The sequence below is a fragment of the Egretta garzetta genome, unplaced genomic scaffold (assembly GCF_000687185.1).
Source record: "Egretta garzetta isolate BGI_Z169 unplaced genomic scaffold, ASM68718v1 scaffold161, whole genome shotgun sequence".
NCBI lineage: Eukaryota > Metazoa > Chordata > Aves > Pelecaniformes > Ardeidae > Egretta > Egretta garzetta.
The window spans coordinates 6,231,392-6,249,113 of NW_009258754.1; the positions used below are offsets into that span (position 1 = coordinate 6,231,392).

Here is a 17,722-nt window from a genome sequence, read left to right on the forward strand (position 1 = left end):
GGGCCTGCTTGCCGCCGGGAGGCCGCGGGGGGAGCTGCCCCGGTGGGATGGTGCCTCTCCAAACCGCCTGTGCCTGAACACGGACACGCTCACGGATGAGCAGGCCTTGAACCGAGAGCCACCTCTCTCGGGCGTTGGCTAAACCAAAGGCAGCTTCGTGGAAAAAAGGCCTGCGTGTAGCTAGTTGTGGAGTCAGAAAGTTCCCAAAATAGAAAACTTGCTTTGTTTTAAGGGGGAGGGGGGCAGATAGGGTCACATTTGAACACTCTCAGCTCTCTGTAGTTCTCTACCCGAAGTTTTGGGAATGGAGTGACAGTGAGGTGTCAGTGGCCACCGCTGGTGGCCTGGGACTCCGCTCGGTAGCGGCCCTGTGTGGCTGGGCCCCGTCCATCTACACCGATTGCAGAATCGGGTCCATTGCTAGTTTGACTGCATTAATCAAAATTGCTCTAGTAATTACAAGCTGCAAGTAGAAACAATTTGTTCCGAAGTTTGCTTTTCCTACCAGCCAGCTGGGTTTGAGAACAAGAAGTGAACTGGAATAGACTGTCGGATATTCCACATCATATTCTGTGCAAAAAAAGAAAACTGCTGCTCTGGGGAGCAGGAGGGAATAGTGCCACCCCTTTGCTGCATTGACTCTTAACTTGTGTTCAGTTTAGGGTGCTACTGCTTTTAGATTTCAGTCACCAAGGAACTTTTATTGAGATTGGTGATAAACTGATCTTTGATATCTTTGTTTAAATCCCATTTTCCATGTTGGTTTGCACTCAGCTAGTTTACCAAGCAAATAATACTCAGTTGCAGCTGATCTTGCCAGGCTATATTCTAGCTCTGCAAATACTCTTTTTAAATGTAATGTGGGTTGATTGTGAATACTGCACTGGGCTTCAAGTGAGTGCTTGTGCTTAAAAAGGGCCAGGGAAGAATATCTGTTTGTTTTTGCACCTCCTACTTCAGTGCTGACAGATTGCTCTTTGTGATTCCTTGCTCTCTATGCAGAGCTGAAATTTTGGGTAATTAAATTCTGTGTTGGGAAAACGTAGTTGCTGCATCTGAGCTTACGTGCAAGGTGCTGTATGGCCACCAAAGCCTGTTTCGCTGTTGTAGGCCTAGATAGCAGTGAGACATTTCTGTAATGGCAGACTTTGGTTGTGAGGCGTTCTGTAACGACAGGCAAAGCTTAATTCTCCAAGATAAATGTTTCCTTCTTCATTTCTTCCCCTTTATGTCTCTAGGTTGAATCTAATTATGCTGTTGTGTAAGAGAGTAGGTTTAAAGGCAGCAATACTCAGTGGCCTAATCTAGCACTTGCAACAGAACTGAAGTTCATGCAGGGCTTTACTGGCTCTTAGACTACTCAAAGGTCTCTAGAAATATATAGTGATTTCACCTTAGTGGGCAAACTAGAAGACATGGAAGCACCATTGGAGAGACCCATTCCAGTGAAACCGAAGAGCAAGAAAACTATTTCCTTGTAAAGGACAATCTAGGGGGAAAGGAGCACATACTGGGGTGGCAGGAGAATGAGGCTCGGGTCCTTGGTACCGCTTTGCTACTTTGGAAGAATAAACTGGCCTCTATTTCTGAAGCTCTCCCTCTGTAGACAGGTGACAACAGCATGCTTATACCTCAGAGCAGGACCTGGTGACCAGGATTAAAGCAGGATAGGAGTTTGACACTCCCTTTCAATGGGCTGTCAGCTAAATGTTTGTTTTCCCAGTGAGCTGGTACAAAAGCCAAGAGTAAGAGGTTTATCTTGGACTTTGCCTGCAGGTGGCTCTCACCATCACACCTGAGTCTGTGCTGGATGTGGCATTCCTTCAATATGAAATCCTGCTGGCTATAGTCTTTACTTGTGTGATACAGAATTTGCTGTACAGAGCTACAAGTAATATCAAACAGATGGCATATATACATCTATGAGAAAATAAGTGGGTGCTTACTAACTTTATATTTTACTAGAAGATAACAAAAGTCTCTTCTCTTCCTCCCTCCCCCCCAGCTTTAAACACTTTCCTTGAGTGGGAGGAGTTCCTCTGTCTATCAAATCTACTATGCCACCTTCCCCCCCCCTCCTGCTGCTGCTGCTACAAGTAGAATGTTATCTGGTAGGTTTAAGTATCTGTCTCTCATATTGGCTTACAAGCCCCACAAATAATTTCTAAAAAAGGCAGCCTTCTCAAGGGAGGCTTAAAATGCTTCTGTTCTTGCTTTTCTAGTTCAGTGGCATCCAGATAGTTATGTTTTTATTAATCCATTTTGGAAAAATAGTCAGAACACCATTAGCATAAAACAAAAACTCATCCTCCAACACATCCTATGCTTGATCTCTCTTCTTTAGCATGCTCATAAACCAGAGTGCAGTGGCCAAGTGCTTAATGTCATGTGTGACAACGTGAATTTAATGCAGAGTCCTTCCCATGCCATTTCAAGCTTCATTTAAAAGCTGAGGAGAAACGAGAATCTCACTTTATGGGCTTAACTTATTTCAATTAATCTTGCAGGGGGGAGCTAGTGACAATTTGGAAGAAATACAAGTCATAAAAACAGCTTTCTCCTTCCTGTTTAAGATTAAACTGTTTCAGCTTTTGTTTCCGCTGGACTTTGAGCCAGTGAATGAAAAAAACAGAAGAGGAAGTATAGAAAAAGGGAGATGAGGAAGAAGTGAGGGAGCTTAGTAACTTTAGACGGCAGAATACAGGAAGCACATGTATGTCAGGAGAACAACTTTGAAAGGAACTGGTGGTGAGTCAGGAAGCAGTCACTCCAGTCTGTCCCTTCCCCATGTTGCAAGAGTGGTAGCTGTAAGCCTGTGCGTTTCCCAATTAAACCTAAAAGTGGTCTCTTGACAGTCACATTGGATTGCTACAATTGCACATTTGTTCCATTTGTTAAGTCCTGGAATAGTAGTTGTGCCTTACTGAGTGTCTTCAGCTGAGATCTACCACCTTGTCTCTCTGCAATACTAGCTGGGTACCTATGGCTATAATGTATGATATTATACCTGGAGATGCCTCTTTCTAATGTATTATTGTGGAATACTGAAACTGCTTTTCTCCCCCCCACCTTCCTCTTCTGTGCACCAGAATAAGCAACGATGGCATTTGTGAAGAGCGGATGGCTGCTCCGGCAAAGTAAGTCATGGGCCTTTTACATCCTTTTCTCCCCACTGTGTCTAACTTCTTTAAAAAACATCAGAGCAACTTAGTAAATCCCAGGTCCTTCTTAAAACAAGTCTCTAGCTCTGTGGGTTGGTTTTGGTTGGTGGTTTTTTTTTTTTTACCTTTAGGACACTTCACAAAATGACCTGTGATGACAACATTTCCACGTGAGCTTTTGGGTATACCAGTGGGAAACAGGATATACCATATCTGAGGTGTCTGACTGGCACTCAGCTTACGATGCTGCTCTGTAATTAGTGCTATGCAAGTGGAGACTTGGGAGCTTTACCTGACACCTTACATTAATGTTTTCAATTAGTCATGCCCTCTGCTTCTACTTGCAGCAAGTTAGAACTAAAGCGCCAGGCTATGCACTTAAAATAAACTCAGTTGTGACTTTGAATACTAGATAAAATATGGAACTCAATTCTGTAATGTTCTCAAGTGGGGATGTAGTACAGGATTTTGCTTGGCACCTCAGAATGTCTGGGGTAACTGTGAAGGATTTCTTGGTTTGTTTTTTATTAACTCTAGGACACAAATACTTCCCAATATGTGCCCTTCAAAAGTGACTGTCTGATTTTTAAGGTACTATTTTACGACGTTGGAAGAAGAACTGGTTTGACCTGTGGTCGGATGGACGCTTAATATTCTATGATGATCAAAATCGCCATGATATAGAAGATAAAATCCACATGCGAATCCATTGCATTAACCTCAGAGTGGGGAATGAATGTCGAGGTAATAATGAAACCTTCAGGAGTTTCGGAGATTCTTTACAACTTCAGTGCCTGCCCAGCATACCATTTACAACACTACTGCAGAAGCAAACATGTCCAAGAAGTGTGCAACTTCACTGTTGTTAAACCACCACCCCCTCATCCCTTTTGAAAAACAACCCAGCCCAACCAACTACTAAATTTCCTTATAGATACCCAGGGCGTGGTATCACCATGTGATAGATTAGGTTAGGGTTTGATACTTCCTTTTAAAACTCCGTCAGGACAGCATACCATATATGCAAGCAGCAGGCATCAACACGAGAATGGGATGTTCACCGCCAACTTGGGTGGCTGATTATAGAGTGTTACTGGTGTAACTGTAATGCTGGCTGCAGTGAGAAGGCAGTACTAGCAATGGAAAACCTCAGCAGGTATTTTTCAAGTATTACTAAGTTCACTTCTAGCATTTGTTAGTCTTCTACTTGATGCTGACACAAGTGAAGGACACTAGTGTTGCAGCTGCTAAATGTGGATTGGTTCTTTTGTGCTCTCACCTAGAAAGCTTGGACTAGATGATCATTGAGGTCCCTTCCAACCTAGGATTCTATGATTCTGCTGTAAGACACCCGCATTTCTTAGGAATGATGTTCAGAGCTACTTATGTTCAGGATGCTCTAAAGAGCAAGTACGGGTTCTTTCCGTCTGTAATTTGTTCTGATGCCATGGAAAGCAGCTACAACTGGCCCTAGTTTATTTTGTCCAGACTTTTGCATAAACTGTCTCCCTTCTTGTAAATGACATAATGAAATTCTGGTTGTAGATATTTCATAACTCATCTCTTTTTTTCTGACTCAGATTTCCAGCCTCCAGAGGGGAAGCAGAGAGACTGTTTACTGCAGATTGTTTGCCGTGATGGGAAGACAGTCAACCTCTGTGCAGAGAGTGCAGATGACTGCCTGTAAGTCTGCCGGAGAACCTTGGTTTTGCTGCGTCTTCCTCTTTCATCTTTCTTTTTTCTCCCTCTGCCCACTTATTTTCTCTCATTTGGACTTTCAGAGACACATTTTAAGAAAGTTATCAAGCAAGTAAAAGCAGGCTTTCAGTGACAAAAAATATAGCTCTCCTAGAAGAAGTTGCCTAGCTCATGCAAACTAACTGCAAGTTAAGTCACTTAAAACACTGAAGGGTGAGGAGGAGTAAAAAAATCTTTATTAATATGGTTAATGCAAGACTTGCTGAACAGATTTGATTTTTCCACTTTTCCCATTCTTCAAATAGTACCTGACTGTGCAACACCCAAGGATGTCCCAATCAGTAGTGAAAGCAATAATACTCTCTATTATTGTGAACTCTCAACCGAGCTTAGTTACATAGAGTTAGATCATCATCAGCATTTGCCAAGTATGTATGGTACTTTGAGCATGCTCCCAGCCATACAGCACGGGAGTATCTGCATGAAGTCTGTGTACCTTCTGTTCAGACTGTAATAGCATCAAGAGACACACTCTAGTCAGCACAGATGCAACTGTTAAGGCAAGAGACATAACTTCTCTGGTGCGCCCCTTCTTATTTCTTTATCCTGAGCATGGCACATATTACCTGGCTGTTGTGCTTGCCGTGAGGACCTTCAAAACTCCATCTGTTCTGTCTTGTGTTCCTCCTCATTCCTTCTCAGCTCTGCAAAGAAAGTAATGATTTCTCAATCTTGGTGTAACACCTTTGTGCATTAATTTTAGTGTAACATTAGGCTTTGACACATGCAGTATCTTAAACTCTGCTCCTGCAGTACCTCTAGTTGCTAACCTGTTTTTTTTTCATAGTCCTAAGACGAAAAAGTGGAGTTAATTTTTATCAGTGTCCCACTAAACAACGGGGGATTTTTTTTGCAGGGCATGGAAAATTGCTCTTCAGGATGCCAGAACAAACACAGTAAGTGTACTGCCTAGACTTTATACTGATAGAGAAGCAGCACATCAGTCTTACGTGTGCTCCAGCAGTTTACTTCTGAAATCACTTCCTCCTCTGCTAGAGAAAAACAGGGTCATAAGTGTGATGGTAAGGCTTGTGGGTGGGGAGAAGAATGATCCTCTGGATCACAAGCACATGTCATCCTTGCAGCCAAGTCCAGACAAATCCATGCTGGGTGGAAGTGAATGATTTCAGGGAACGATTTCTCTGGGTGGAAATGAATGTTTGGGAAGCTGGTCTATAAGGGAAGTGGGCACTGAGGCTGTGGACAAAAAGTAAATCTTCTGCAACCAGTAAAAATGTACTTTCCATTCCTGGTGCTTGTTGCCTACCAGGTGCAGCGCTAAAGAAAGATTACTGCAAAGCAGCTGTTTGTTAACGTAGATCCATTACATTGTGGGATGCTTCTTGGCAGAGACTAGGGGAGGAGCAAGAGGTGCTTGGAGGGGAATGCAGGCATGCCAAGGAGGAGTATATTACCTCTGCATTGGCATGCTAGCTGTGGAGAATGAAGAGGTCAGGAATCACAAATGTCTCTCTATGAGTCTTGGAGTTCTCTAGAGAACTGGATCTTTGGGGAACCACATCCATCCACTTGTGGGTATTGTTAATTTGTTTTTCCTCCAGACTGCCTTCCAGAGTACTCTTCAGCACTAGATTTCCTTAGATAGCTAGACTGAACCAACCGGAGATGTTTCTGTTTCATGGGGAAATGCTGGGTTTTGTAGAAGCTTATCTCAGTTTTTAATGGTCAAATTAACATTGCCACTGTACTGAGGCATCTGTCATATGATATAACTTAGATCTCTAGCTACCCAAAGCAAACAGGTCATAGCAAAACTACCCTGGACATGATTGCCTCTGACTGCAGCTATGCTATGCTGCTTCATGGTGTTAGATGAGAAGCGAAGGAATTGTCCTCACACAGAGGACACGATGTTCATGGTCTATCTGCTCTAGTTTTAGGGCCTTTATCTTGCTTATGTGTGAGTTGGTGACTCCTGATTTCAGGAGTTAGGAGCTGCTGCTTTTCATGTCTCTCACACTCAGCTGCAAGCCCTGCTAGAAGGCATCCAAAACTTGCCATCACCCTTGTCAGCCAAGGCAGACCCCTGCTACTCAAAGTAGGGCAGGTAGCTCTCTGCTCAAGTAGCATCATAAATTAGCGCTTCCCAAACCTATTAAAAGTCTCCAACAAAGACTTGAACTAACCGGGTAACCAGCTTTGAGGCCATCTGTAGGTGTCTGACACAGCTTTCAAAAATACCGAGCATCCAGCAGTGCCTCATAATTTTACTTGAGTAGCAGGGCGATCACCTTAGCTTTGAGAAGTGTCATTTACAGATGTTTGCAGGCTTGTGTCATAGGGCTGTACAAAGTTCCCTGTAGCAAAACAGAATACATTTGTTGCTAAGATGTGAGCATTTGCTGGACTTTTTCTCAGGTGGTAGATACACTTGCCTCTTCATACAGTGCTTTCAACAGTGTATTTCAAGCAATCCTTAGACTCTCCACCACAAGTTTGATCTGAGGTATGGCCATAGTATGCCCTCAAAAGTCTTTCTACAGTCCAGATACAAGAGACAATAGGAACATTCTCTATTCAGCTATTAAAATGTTCACTTGTAAATTAAAAAAAAAAAAAAAAAAAGCAGCTTTTTGGGGGGGGGGGATAGGGCACTGACTAAGAGTATCACTGTAGATTTCTGACCTGAGGGGAAAGAATACAAGGCTACTGTAATAAACCTTAATTATCTTTGAGAGCTCCTTGTGGATGGAGTCAAGTAAGTTACCACCTTTGCCTCATGGCTGCCTGCAAAAAGGACCAGAATTATAGGTGGCATTTGCAAAGTAATTCCATAAAAACAACCAAACATCTTAAATCCCTACATTTAAACCTCTCTTACTGCATTTTTTTTCTAAGTCTCCTTACAGCCAGAAAATGAGAGGTAGCTAAGAACTGTCACAGTGTTCTACTAAAATGTTCAAGTGCCACTTTTGGCTACTGCATTTGTTTTCTTTATCTGCTCTTGCAGAACTTGGTGATACCACTGTAGGGTGCCAGGAAGCAGCTAGCTTAGCTGTGAAGACTTTTTAAATCTGAAAATAGAGGATGAACAAGAGGGTAACTTCTAAAACTGAGGCTATGAAATGAGGGAAGGAGTTGGTGTGCTTGCATGCACACATATGCGTGTGTGCACGCACAGGTAAGAAATTTTATGGCTCCTCCCTGTGGTTGATCAGGCATTTGTGTTCTTCTAGGTCTGCTCTCCAAGTAGTTTCTTTTTCCAGTGCTTTGTAAGGTACTCACTGCTTTCTTAACATTCAGCCGGTTACTCTTTCTTTGGGGTCATTAAGTTTTACTCCTTGCACTACTCTGACGGGCTATCTGTAGGAAAAGGTGATAACTGCTACCCTTCCATGGTGCTTAGGGCTACGTGGGATCTGATGTGATGTATGATGAGACAGCCATTTCCTCAGCCCCTCCTCCCTATACAGCTTATGCCACACCATCACCTGAGGTAAGAGTTGCAGTCGGGAAGCATTAAAATAAGTGAGGTAGCAGAAGTGGCCACCCTTCAAGCACCCGAACTGTACTCCCAAAGCGCCACGTTTCACAGTTAGATCCAGCTTTAAGATTTGTACAAAAGGAGAGTTGAGAGGAAGGCGCTAAAAATCTACTGTCACTCCTATTTGAGATGGATTTCCTTTGAAAGGGATGAGGCAGATTTGGTTGGGAGGTATATAAAGGTATGGCTGCTAAGTGAACTTGGAAAATAAAGTTTCTTAAAGACAGGGCAGAAATTATTTAGTCAGCTTTTAACATAAGGAGGTGTAACTACACTTTCCAGTGTAAGCACTGGAAGGGTATAAAATCAGGAGTTTTAAAAATAGGATTTAATGACTGGAGCTGTCACTTTTAACACGTAAGGTTTGTTGTATCCAAGACGTTACAGCAACACAATAACTAGCTTCTGGATGCACAGTTCTTTTGCAGTGGAGAAGGAGCAGCATGGGGGCCAAACCAGTATACATTGTGGATTTCTGGATGTTCTGACTCGCGGCAGCGATACACAAAGGGATAGTTTGGGATGGTATTACTTGTTGCACTATCGGTGCTCTGCTCCAGCCCCTCGCTGTTACAAGTAGTTGTTAAGAACTGGATGTGATACTGGCAGCTGTATCAGGGCAAGCAGGAGCCTCCTCTTTTGGAGAACAAAATTGCTTTGAAAACATACGGCTACAAAGTATTGTCCTGAACCCGACATTCACTTGCAGTGTGCTGGAGGAAAGTTGGTTGGAGTTTCTTGGGATCAGCTGCTGCCTACCTGGCACTTCTGAGCGCTCCAGAGAAACACTGTGGGTGTGAGGGCAGAGAGGAGAAGCTGCTAAGGCTGCTGTGGCTCTGCCTGATGATCCAGGCCCTGCCTCTGCCATTCACCAGCCAGGAAGGGTAGAGAGCGAATGCTGCTTAGGAGCATATAATTTTTCAAGTAGCTGTTCTAAATCCTTTCCAGGGAATAGACAGACTATATCAGTACAGGCTGGATATTTTAGGGAAACTTTAACAGCATTAGAAATGAAGGACAATTGAACAAAGTGCATAGTTGGATACATAGCAAAGAATACTTCTGGTAATGCACATTTTTAATTTCACCAGGTTTACGGCTATGGCTACGATCAGTACAATGGTGCATATCCCCCTACTGGTCCTCAAGTCTTTTATGCCTCCAATGGACAAGCTTATGCTGTTCCTTATCAGTATCCATACCAAGGTAATCAGTATCAACCATATCCTTCACCTTCCTATAGAAGCTATTTGAGTCAGTTTTTCTGGCTTTCATTTTATTAATCACCGTCCTTTACCACCCGCCACTCCTGCACAACAGAGTGATGGAAAGAAACCTCACTTGTAACTGGAACCAAGTTCCCTTACCCTTTCACAACAGAGCAAGTGCAGTGAAATTTGTGTTAAGTGATTTAACCTTCCCAGTGTGATCACAGCATATTTAAATTACTTCATAAATTCTTTTTGAAGCACACAGAACTCTTAACTACAGTAGGCAGCATGTTTTCTAAGGAAAGATAGAAGAACCAGAACAAGATTGATTCAGTACTCCATATTAGGCACTGATGGAGCTTTTGATCCAGCTGTTGCTCTTACACCTAGCTTAATTCTTTCAACACTGATGTTCAGCTCTGACCTTAGAATTAAATGCAAGTTTCAAAGGTAAAACCACTCCCAAAGCATGGTGGTAACTGGTTCCTTCCCTGCATGCTGGAATTGCTGTAAGGCAGTACAGTCAGCCTTGTGAAGTCGTCTTTTGCTCTGTTCAGGTTTGTATAGCTTTCAACCCCAATAAAAGAGGAAAGAGACTAAAATTTTAGGGTATGCTTTTAAGCTTAGTCACTGTAATTTAGGATTAGCTTTGCATAGAGAGCCCAAATCCAACAGAACTGGGGCTTCAGAGTAGTATGGGTAATACAAATCAGAAGATTTAACATACTAATTGTTTATGATCTGGCTCTGCAAACAGGAATCTCTATTCAGAAATTTTTTCGGTTTGAAGGAGATTTTTTTTTTTTCCATTTGACATTTGTCAGGTTATTTGTCTTTTCCATTTTTTGTTACAAGGGAGGTGCATCAGCCTAACGCTTTTAAAGTTTTCCTCATTTAAGTTAGTGAAGTCCTAACATACATATCAGATCTATACAGAGACAGGTGGGTTCTGTTGGTTCTCAGCAGTTGAAAAGCAGCAGCTTGTTGAAAGTCCCAAGAACCATTTTTAAAAACTCCAGCAGGCCTTGGACATCAAGCCTCAGAAACCTGTACGATAGAAATGCAGCTTTAAACAGTAACTCTCCTAAACATTTTGAAAGTCGGGTGTGTTAAGATACTAGTTATAGGTTGGGCATAGTAACCAAGCCTCAATGTTTTCCTTCACTAGGGTTTACTGCAACTAAATCTTAGGGGTCAAGTCCACCCCTAGCAACTAACTAACTTAACCCCTGTACATTTGGCTTCATTGCTCATTCTCTGAATTGACATAATCCTTCTCATTAGATTCTCAGTCATGCATCGTTGAGAGTCAGTCAGAGCTTTTTCCAGTTGTATTAGTTGGATTGCTTCAGTATCTGTTACAAAAAACACTGCAATACCTTCACGAATACTTAATCTTCCTGAAATGTCTGGAAGGGAAAGCAATACCATTATGTTTGCAAAACATGACAGGTAGAGCTTGTTCAAGTCTGTTGCAAGCAAGGGTCAATTGGTGGTTTCTCGAGTCTCAGGTTAATTCCTTACTACTGGGCCAGTCTTCATCTGGAAAGAAACATAGCAGCTGTCGCCACACAACAGCTCAGTCCAGGATTGAAGGCTGAATTGAAATAGTAGGCAGCAATTGTAGAGTAAATAACTGATACACAGTTTCTGCCAAACCATTGGCTTAAGAGCTGCCAAAGATTTTTTTGGGAGGGAACTACACTGTTTTCCTTAACTTCAAGGTTGAATCAATTTTTAGACTAATTTCTTGCATTAAAACCACTAAGTGTTTGATAAGTAGTTCATAGGTTCTTTGCTAATACAAATGCAGAACAACGTTCAGTTTTACGTTTGCGATGAGCTTTTCTCGCAGATATTGCACTCTTACGAGGCTAGAAGTGTTGCTAGGCCTCTGGATTTATTTAATAAATGTGGAGGCTGAATCCAAAGCAGAGATGTATTCTACCATTGTAGCTAACATCATCTTAGCGTTCAATGGAAGGAAGAGGGTGAAAGAAAGGGTCTGTTTTGAAATCACAATGCATGTATTAAGATGTACATTTCTTTCGACCTCCTCCTAACAATCTCTTATTACCTAGGACCTTATGGCCAACCCCCTGCAAACCATGTCATCATTCGAGAGCGTTACCGTGACAGCGATGGAGATCTTGCACTGGGGATGCTTGCTGGAGCAGCGACCGGAATGGCTCTGGGATCATTATTCTGGGTCTTCTAGATTACCTGTTCCTTATCTTTGTAGTTCCAAAAACCTTTATTTGTGCAATAATATATTGGCAATGTTGTCTACTGTTAAACTTTAAGAAATGCAATAGTTATTTTTTCAGTAGTGATATCTTAATAACTGATTCTTAACTGTCCTAAGGAGAGTTTAAAGGCACCATTTAGTTAAGTGGTTGGAGATGGCATGTGCTGCTTTTGAATTCTGCTCTGATGCTTGGAGTTACAGGGATTTGTACTGGTACAGATCAATATGAGCACCACTGTAACATGGTAGCAGTCACCAGCTTTATGAACAGACTGTTACTGTAAATGCCATAGAAAAAATGTTTTTTTGGGATGGTCTAAAATCTGGTCCAAATAGGAGGTTTACAGGAGCCCTGCATTAGTATGTGTGTTCTACTGGTTTTTGAACGTTCCCTGGACAAACATACAGCTCAGCAGAAACTCCTTGGCATTAGGTAGTGTGCCATGTTTGAGGATTTTTTTGTTTTCAAACTTGCCTGCAGATGGTAGTGTGTTTTCTCAGATGGAATCCTATACCTGTCTCTCACACCATCCAGGTGAAGTTGTCTTTGATAACGTATAAGCAAACCACTAAGAAGCGGCAGCACTCCTCAGTTCTTTTATTCTCCCAGAAATGTGAATGACCAGTGGCAAGGAAGACCGATGTTTGTTGTTCCATCTCCCTCTCTATCCTGAATCACTCCACTCTGGCCAGATGGAAGTAATGGATCTTTAGCTTTGCAAGTGATCTTCCTCATCTGTAGGACAGTCGCCTCAGACACTGTACCAACTGCATTGCAGATGAAGAGGCCATTGTCTAGTGTCTCTGCTCATTACTGCTATTGCTCTGCAGAGTCTGCAGGAGGAAAAGTAACTTGAACAACCCTTACCCTGTTGAGCTTACCAGAACCCCTCTGCAGGCAGTAATAGTCAAGAAGGGAGAGACAAACAGCACAAGTAGACCTTGCACACAGGCACTTTGATATCAGTTGCCTTGCCATGGCTAGCATAGAATGTCTGCCTCTTAGCCTCCAAGGTTTCCTGAACCAGGTTAATTATTTGCAACTAGTTTTAAGCACAGCTGAGCCTGGGTTTGTTTTATGCACCCTTCCTTTCGCATTCAAGCACATCTTTGTTTCCCTCCATGACTTGTTAAGGAAAACACTCCAAGGAACCTGGCTGGCTTATGCTTGTATGTCTGGTTCCTTCTACAATGTGCTCCTGCAGGCTGCTGCGCTATGGATTGTAACCTGGAGTACAACTGTTATGTGTGTTATGTGGCCTGTTACCTTATCCTGTTATAATCCACGCTGAGCTGTGCTTGGCAGGGGAAAGAAAGCTCTGAAGAAATGCACATGCTTTTTTATTCAGGTAAAAGAGGCAGGGTGCCTAAGTTGAGTTCTTTATAGTGAGAGGACTTATTTTTATAATTCTACTTTCAGCTTCCTGTATTCATACTGTTTTAATACGTTAAGTCTTACGCTTTGATTCAGAAGTCAGTTGATTTCCTTAAGGTTCATGGGGTTTCAGGTATGTCAGGAAAGATGAAAATAGATGAGAACTTGCACCCATATAAATTTAGATCAAGCCCCAACCTTTTTAATTTCATCCTAAAGCTGTGTTGGCTCTATACTACGTATTTAAGCAACAGAGGTTGTGGACAAGAGTTTGGGTAGCAGCCGGGGAAGCACTAAGCTTTCACGACTCTTAGGACTGACCCAACAAACTGAAATCATCAGAAGGAAACAGACAGATGTAATCTTGGCTGTGTTACTAAAAGCAGGCCTATCCAGAGAATGTAAACTTCTTTCAAGAAACTTTGGTTTGGAGCGGTACATCAATGTGCATGCATGTCCTTTCACAGATTAATACAAGCTGTATGTGTTCTGCCAGTGGTATGTACTGAAAAGACTTGCTGGAGGTTCAAAAGAAGACTGTAGCTAAAGTTTCATAATGCTAGTCCAAACCAAAAGGAATTGGAGTACACTACTGAAGTTCTCTTAGAGGCCTGGTACCCCCAAGGTCAGAAAGAGATGGTGACTATCTGGAACTTAAGTGAACAAACATTTCTACCCTTTTTAAGCCTTGAAATAACCTTGAAGCTGATTACAGGCCTACACTGCTGTTCAGTTTGCGCTTTGCAATATAACTAGTTCTGCAGAATGCCTCCATTTCCTCTTCTCCCTATGTGATATTTAGCTTGTAAGGGGTGGGGGAGAATAAAACAATTGAACATCATTGTGATTTCTTTAAAATTTCATAATGATTGTGAAAGAATAATATGAGGTGAATCAGCTCATAATTTATTTTAAGTTCAGAGTTTTATTGTGTGGTTTTTGGGGGGCTTTTTGTGTCAGAGCTGTTGATCACAGCAGGGGAACCTGTCTTGTGCTGTCAGGAGATAACTGTATCTAGATCCCCAGTTTCTTCAAGTGAAGTATGCAAGATAAAGACTGTTGATTGCAAAACACTCCTGGGTTGAATTCAAAGCAAGAAATGATCTTTTTAAAAGTTCAAATTTAAATAAGTCTCTGTTAAAAAAAAAATAACCTTAGCCCTTCTCAAGGGGAAAGAAATTTACAAATTGAAGCAGAAGATTCTAGTTCTATCTTGGTAACAATAGGCTGCTTTTATAGAAAAATCATGAGCTACTTTTTTATCCTAGTAGCATAGACATTTAGAAGCTAGAAAGCAAATGTACAAAACTGCTAGAGCATAAAATCAAGAGAGTAGTTATCTTATTGCAGGTGCTTGTAGCCTTCCTGATCTCACTGCAGAAATAGAAGTGGAAATGTCTTGGTGCACAGAGCAGCAGCATGGGGATTGCCCCTTGAATTCACTGGTTAAAGCTCAGAGATTTCTTTCGAAGGAACAGAGTGGAGATTTGGTCATACCTGTAATAATATCTGGCTGGATACATAGTCATGACTATACAGCCTTTCTCTGCCCAGTCCAGTACTTCATATATCTGCCATTTGTGTAGATGCTGATGTGAGCTGAAGGAGCAGGGCCAGAGTCGATTTCAGGGCTTGGAGGGACTGCCATGCCAGCTTCTGCAGATAGGCAATACCACAGTGATGCGAAGAGGTAGTGGGTATGGCAAGAGCATTTTCAAAACAGATTGAAATGATAGTCCTAAACAGGTGTTTGTTTCCAAATGGTGCTATTCATGATGCTGTGATTTCAATTACACCTGCATAGCACCCAAGCACACACTTCCCTGCCCAGGGCCCAACACTTGAGCTCCCTAAAGCTATGGGAGGTCCACAGCCACTACAGTGCCACTGTTTTCTGCAGTGCACACTGTCAGTTAAGGATGACCAAATCTGTTGTGTAGCAGTTACAGTCTGTTCAGAATTAAACGGCAGTGCTGACAGAAGCCATGAGTCTGTGTGTTCATCTGTGACTAGTTACTTTGGGATTCTCAGTTGTAGACAGCTGGATGGAGCCAGGCATCCAGAGAGTGGGGTGAGAATGCTTGGCCTGGTAATTGAAGGGGTGAACCAGGGCCCCCTCCCAAGTTCTTAGTTACCTATGAAAATATAGCTGTTGGTTTCTTTTGCTTAAAACGTGGGGGGCTAGGGAGCCAGCCTCTTCTATTGAGTGGGTAAAGGCTTATGAACTAGGGAGGAAAGGATAGAAAGTGTTAATGTTCAGAGCAACTGCACTGACTTTTGGCAAAGACACATCTTTTCTAGTGCTGAAGCACATTCTGAGCTGTGTCTAGATGGAGCTACCCTAAATGTCACACAATACTGGCTTCCTTTTGTTTGTTCTTCGGTGAAGATTCAATAGGTGATGGAACCAGCTAAGCAAGTCAAGTAAAAGAAGATTCACACCCATGTTCTTCAAATTGTGTGTGGCTTCTCCTCCTCATGATATGACTAAGATAGGTACATGTAAGTCATGGAGGGTAGCGTGCAGCAAATGTTTCCCCCCTCCCTGATCCTTCATGTTCTTGTGCACTCTTTATCTTAATTGCTGTTTTACTATATGTCCTCATTCTCATTATTAATTTATAGCAAAATAGCCTTAGCAATAAAATTCATATTTAAGTGTAATTGTTTTGTCTTGATGTGTTTAGTAGTCTTTGTTCAACGTTTCTCATTTAGTTAGTCTACAGACAGGTGTATGTTTTTCAGACACGTAGTCTGCTTACAAGAGGTTTCCTTTGCAAGGAAACAGTGCCATGATGAATTCCGTGCACCTCCAGTCTTTCCTAAGCAATTACAAGGCTGGCTTTACTTGGTAGAAAAATGAACTAAGACTACTGTGGCTTTTGGGAGTTAGAGCTCAGGCTGACACACCTCAGTCATCTCAGTTACCATTAAATAAAGATGATGTCATGTCTGTGAAATCAGCAAAGTAACTCAGCACTAACACTACTGTACCAAGATTAGAATTAGGGCCTATTTCTTTTTTAATGGAGTTGAAGGCTTTGACTCAGAAATGCTTAATCTTGGATATATGCAACACTGATCCAGATTTACCATTCGACATTGTGTTATCAAATCAACAGATTTGTACTGTTTAGTATTAGAGTAAGCAGCTTGGAGCACAGATGGTGCTCTGGGCAAAGTGCTACTGGTTGCTGTATTGGTATTTTCTGTTTATGAATTGCTTCAGTGGAGCTGGGTACAATCAATAAGTTTACTTAGACAAAGACACTAAATGACCACAACTAGCTCTACCACCTAAAGGCAGACTATCTTATACATTTGCTGGGAATTAAACTATTTGTCAGAAGGACCACAGTACGTTTTATAAACAGTCATCCTTGCTTTATGCACATTTTGTTTTTACTGTAGAGGGGTGATGTTTTTTTTAGCCACTAATCTGGGGGAGGAATGAAAACAAAACTGCTATTTCAACCAACCAAGTTAAAGTACATGTTGCTCTTCTCCCCAGCACACTATGCAGTCATCAGTTCCCTATGACAGATTTACTAGGCTAAGCAGACCGTTACGTACACTGAACCCTGCCCACCAGACAGCCCACCTTTACTGAAACTTCTGCACCAGAAGTTAGGGAACTAAATCTGCTGTTCAAGGCTTAGCAGCTCCACATCTTCCTGAACTGCCAGGCTCCTGAACTGGCAACAGCTAATGGGCTTTGCCTTTATTGCTGCTTTCCCTTCTCCTGCCACATTCCCTGTCCCGTTGGTGGTCACTAGATGCAACAACAGTAATTAACTTAGGTTGTATTCCTAAAAGTACCTTTATTTGTCCCTCTCTCCTGTTCAGTTCCACTACAATGCACTGAAGTGAGTATGGAACATTTGCTGCTCCCTCCATTTCAGGGGAACTGAGTTTCCCCCAGTACGTTGTGAGCACTTACTAACTACAAATAAGAGCTTGTAACAACAGACCGGCACTAATGCGCTGATTTGGGAGTCTTCCGATTGCCACAGGTTATCTCACTAGGTTTCAGAGTTTTCAAGGCATCTCTAAAAGGCTCCAAGGCTCACAATGCAAATAAAAAAATCCAAATATATCTGCATTAAGAATTCAAAGCTTAAGATCCATTTGATGATGATTTTTAAGGCAAGTTTTGAAAGTTTCAGACTGGCAATACTGGGCTTAATCTGACTGAATATGGTGGATGCAATACTGATACGGCACAATTCCCCAGGTACTTTAGGAACCAAAGTTAACTACGCAAATTTGCGAAGTAGCGAGTCTTTAGATATGATGGATAAAGTCAGGAAGAGAGCGACCCAGAACGACCCCTGACAAGCACCCGAAGCTGCTGGGTGCGCGCAGGGGCCGAGATGAACGTGCCCGGCCTGGGGGCTCCCCAAGCAGGGGCTGCTCTTGCTGTCAGTGGAGCCGGCCCACCGGGTGCCCCCGGCCGGGAGGGCA

At 42.4% G+C, this 17,722-nt stretch overlaps 1 protein-coding gene across 2 annotated transcripts; it reads left to right on the forward strand.

Moving 5' to 3' along the window:
- Positions 1 to 96: 96 nt before the first annotated feature.
- PLEKHB2 (pleckstrin homology domain containing B2) lies at positions 97 to 15,900 on the forward strand. Of its 2 annotated transcripts, XM_009649161.2 has the most exons (7): positions 117 to 3,137; positions 3,753 to 3,905; positions 4,742 to 4,844; positions 5,776 to 5,815; positions 8,287 to 8,376; positions 9,516 to 9,630; positions 11,717 to 15,900. In XM_009649161.2, the coding sequence occupies exons 1-7, from the start codon at positions 3,101 to 3,103 to the stop codon at positions 11,851 to 11,853; spliced, it is 675 nt and encodes a 224-aa protein (XP_009647456.1). In that variant the 5' UTR covers positions 117 to 3,100; the 3' UTR covers positions 11,854 to 15,900. The 2 variants fall into 2 exon arrangements, with proteins under 2 accessions (XP_035744728.1, XP_009647456.1); XM_035888835.1 differs by lacking the exons at positions 8,287 to 8,376; positions 9,516 to 9,630 and having other exon boundaries at positions 97 to 3,137.
- The last annotated feature ends 1,822 nt before the right edge of the window (positions 15,901 to 17,722 follow it).

Coding starts and splice junctions, on each gene's coding strand:
- PLEKHB2 (XM_009649161.2), top strand. CDS start 3,101: ATGGCATTTGTGAAGAGCGGATGGCTGCTCCGGCAAA. Junction 3,138..3,752: donor CGGATGGCTGCTCCGGCAAA/GTAAGTCATGGG, acceptor CTGATTTTTAAG/GTACTATTTTACGACGTTGG. Junction 8,377..9,515: donor ATGCCACACCATCACCTGAG/GTAAGAGTTGCA, acceptor TAATTTCACCAG/GTTTACGGCTATGGCTACGA.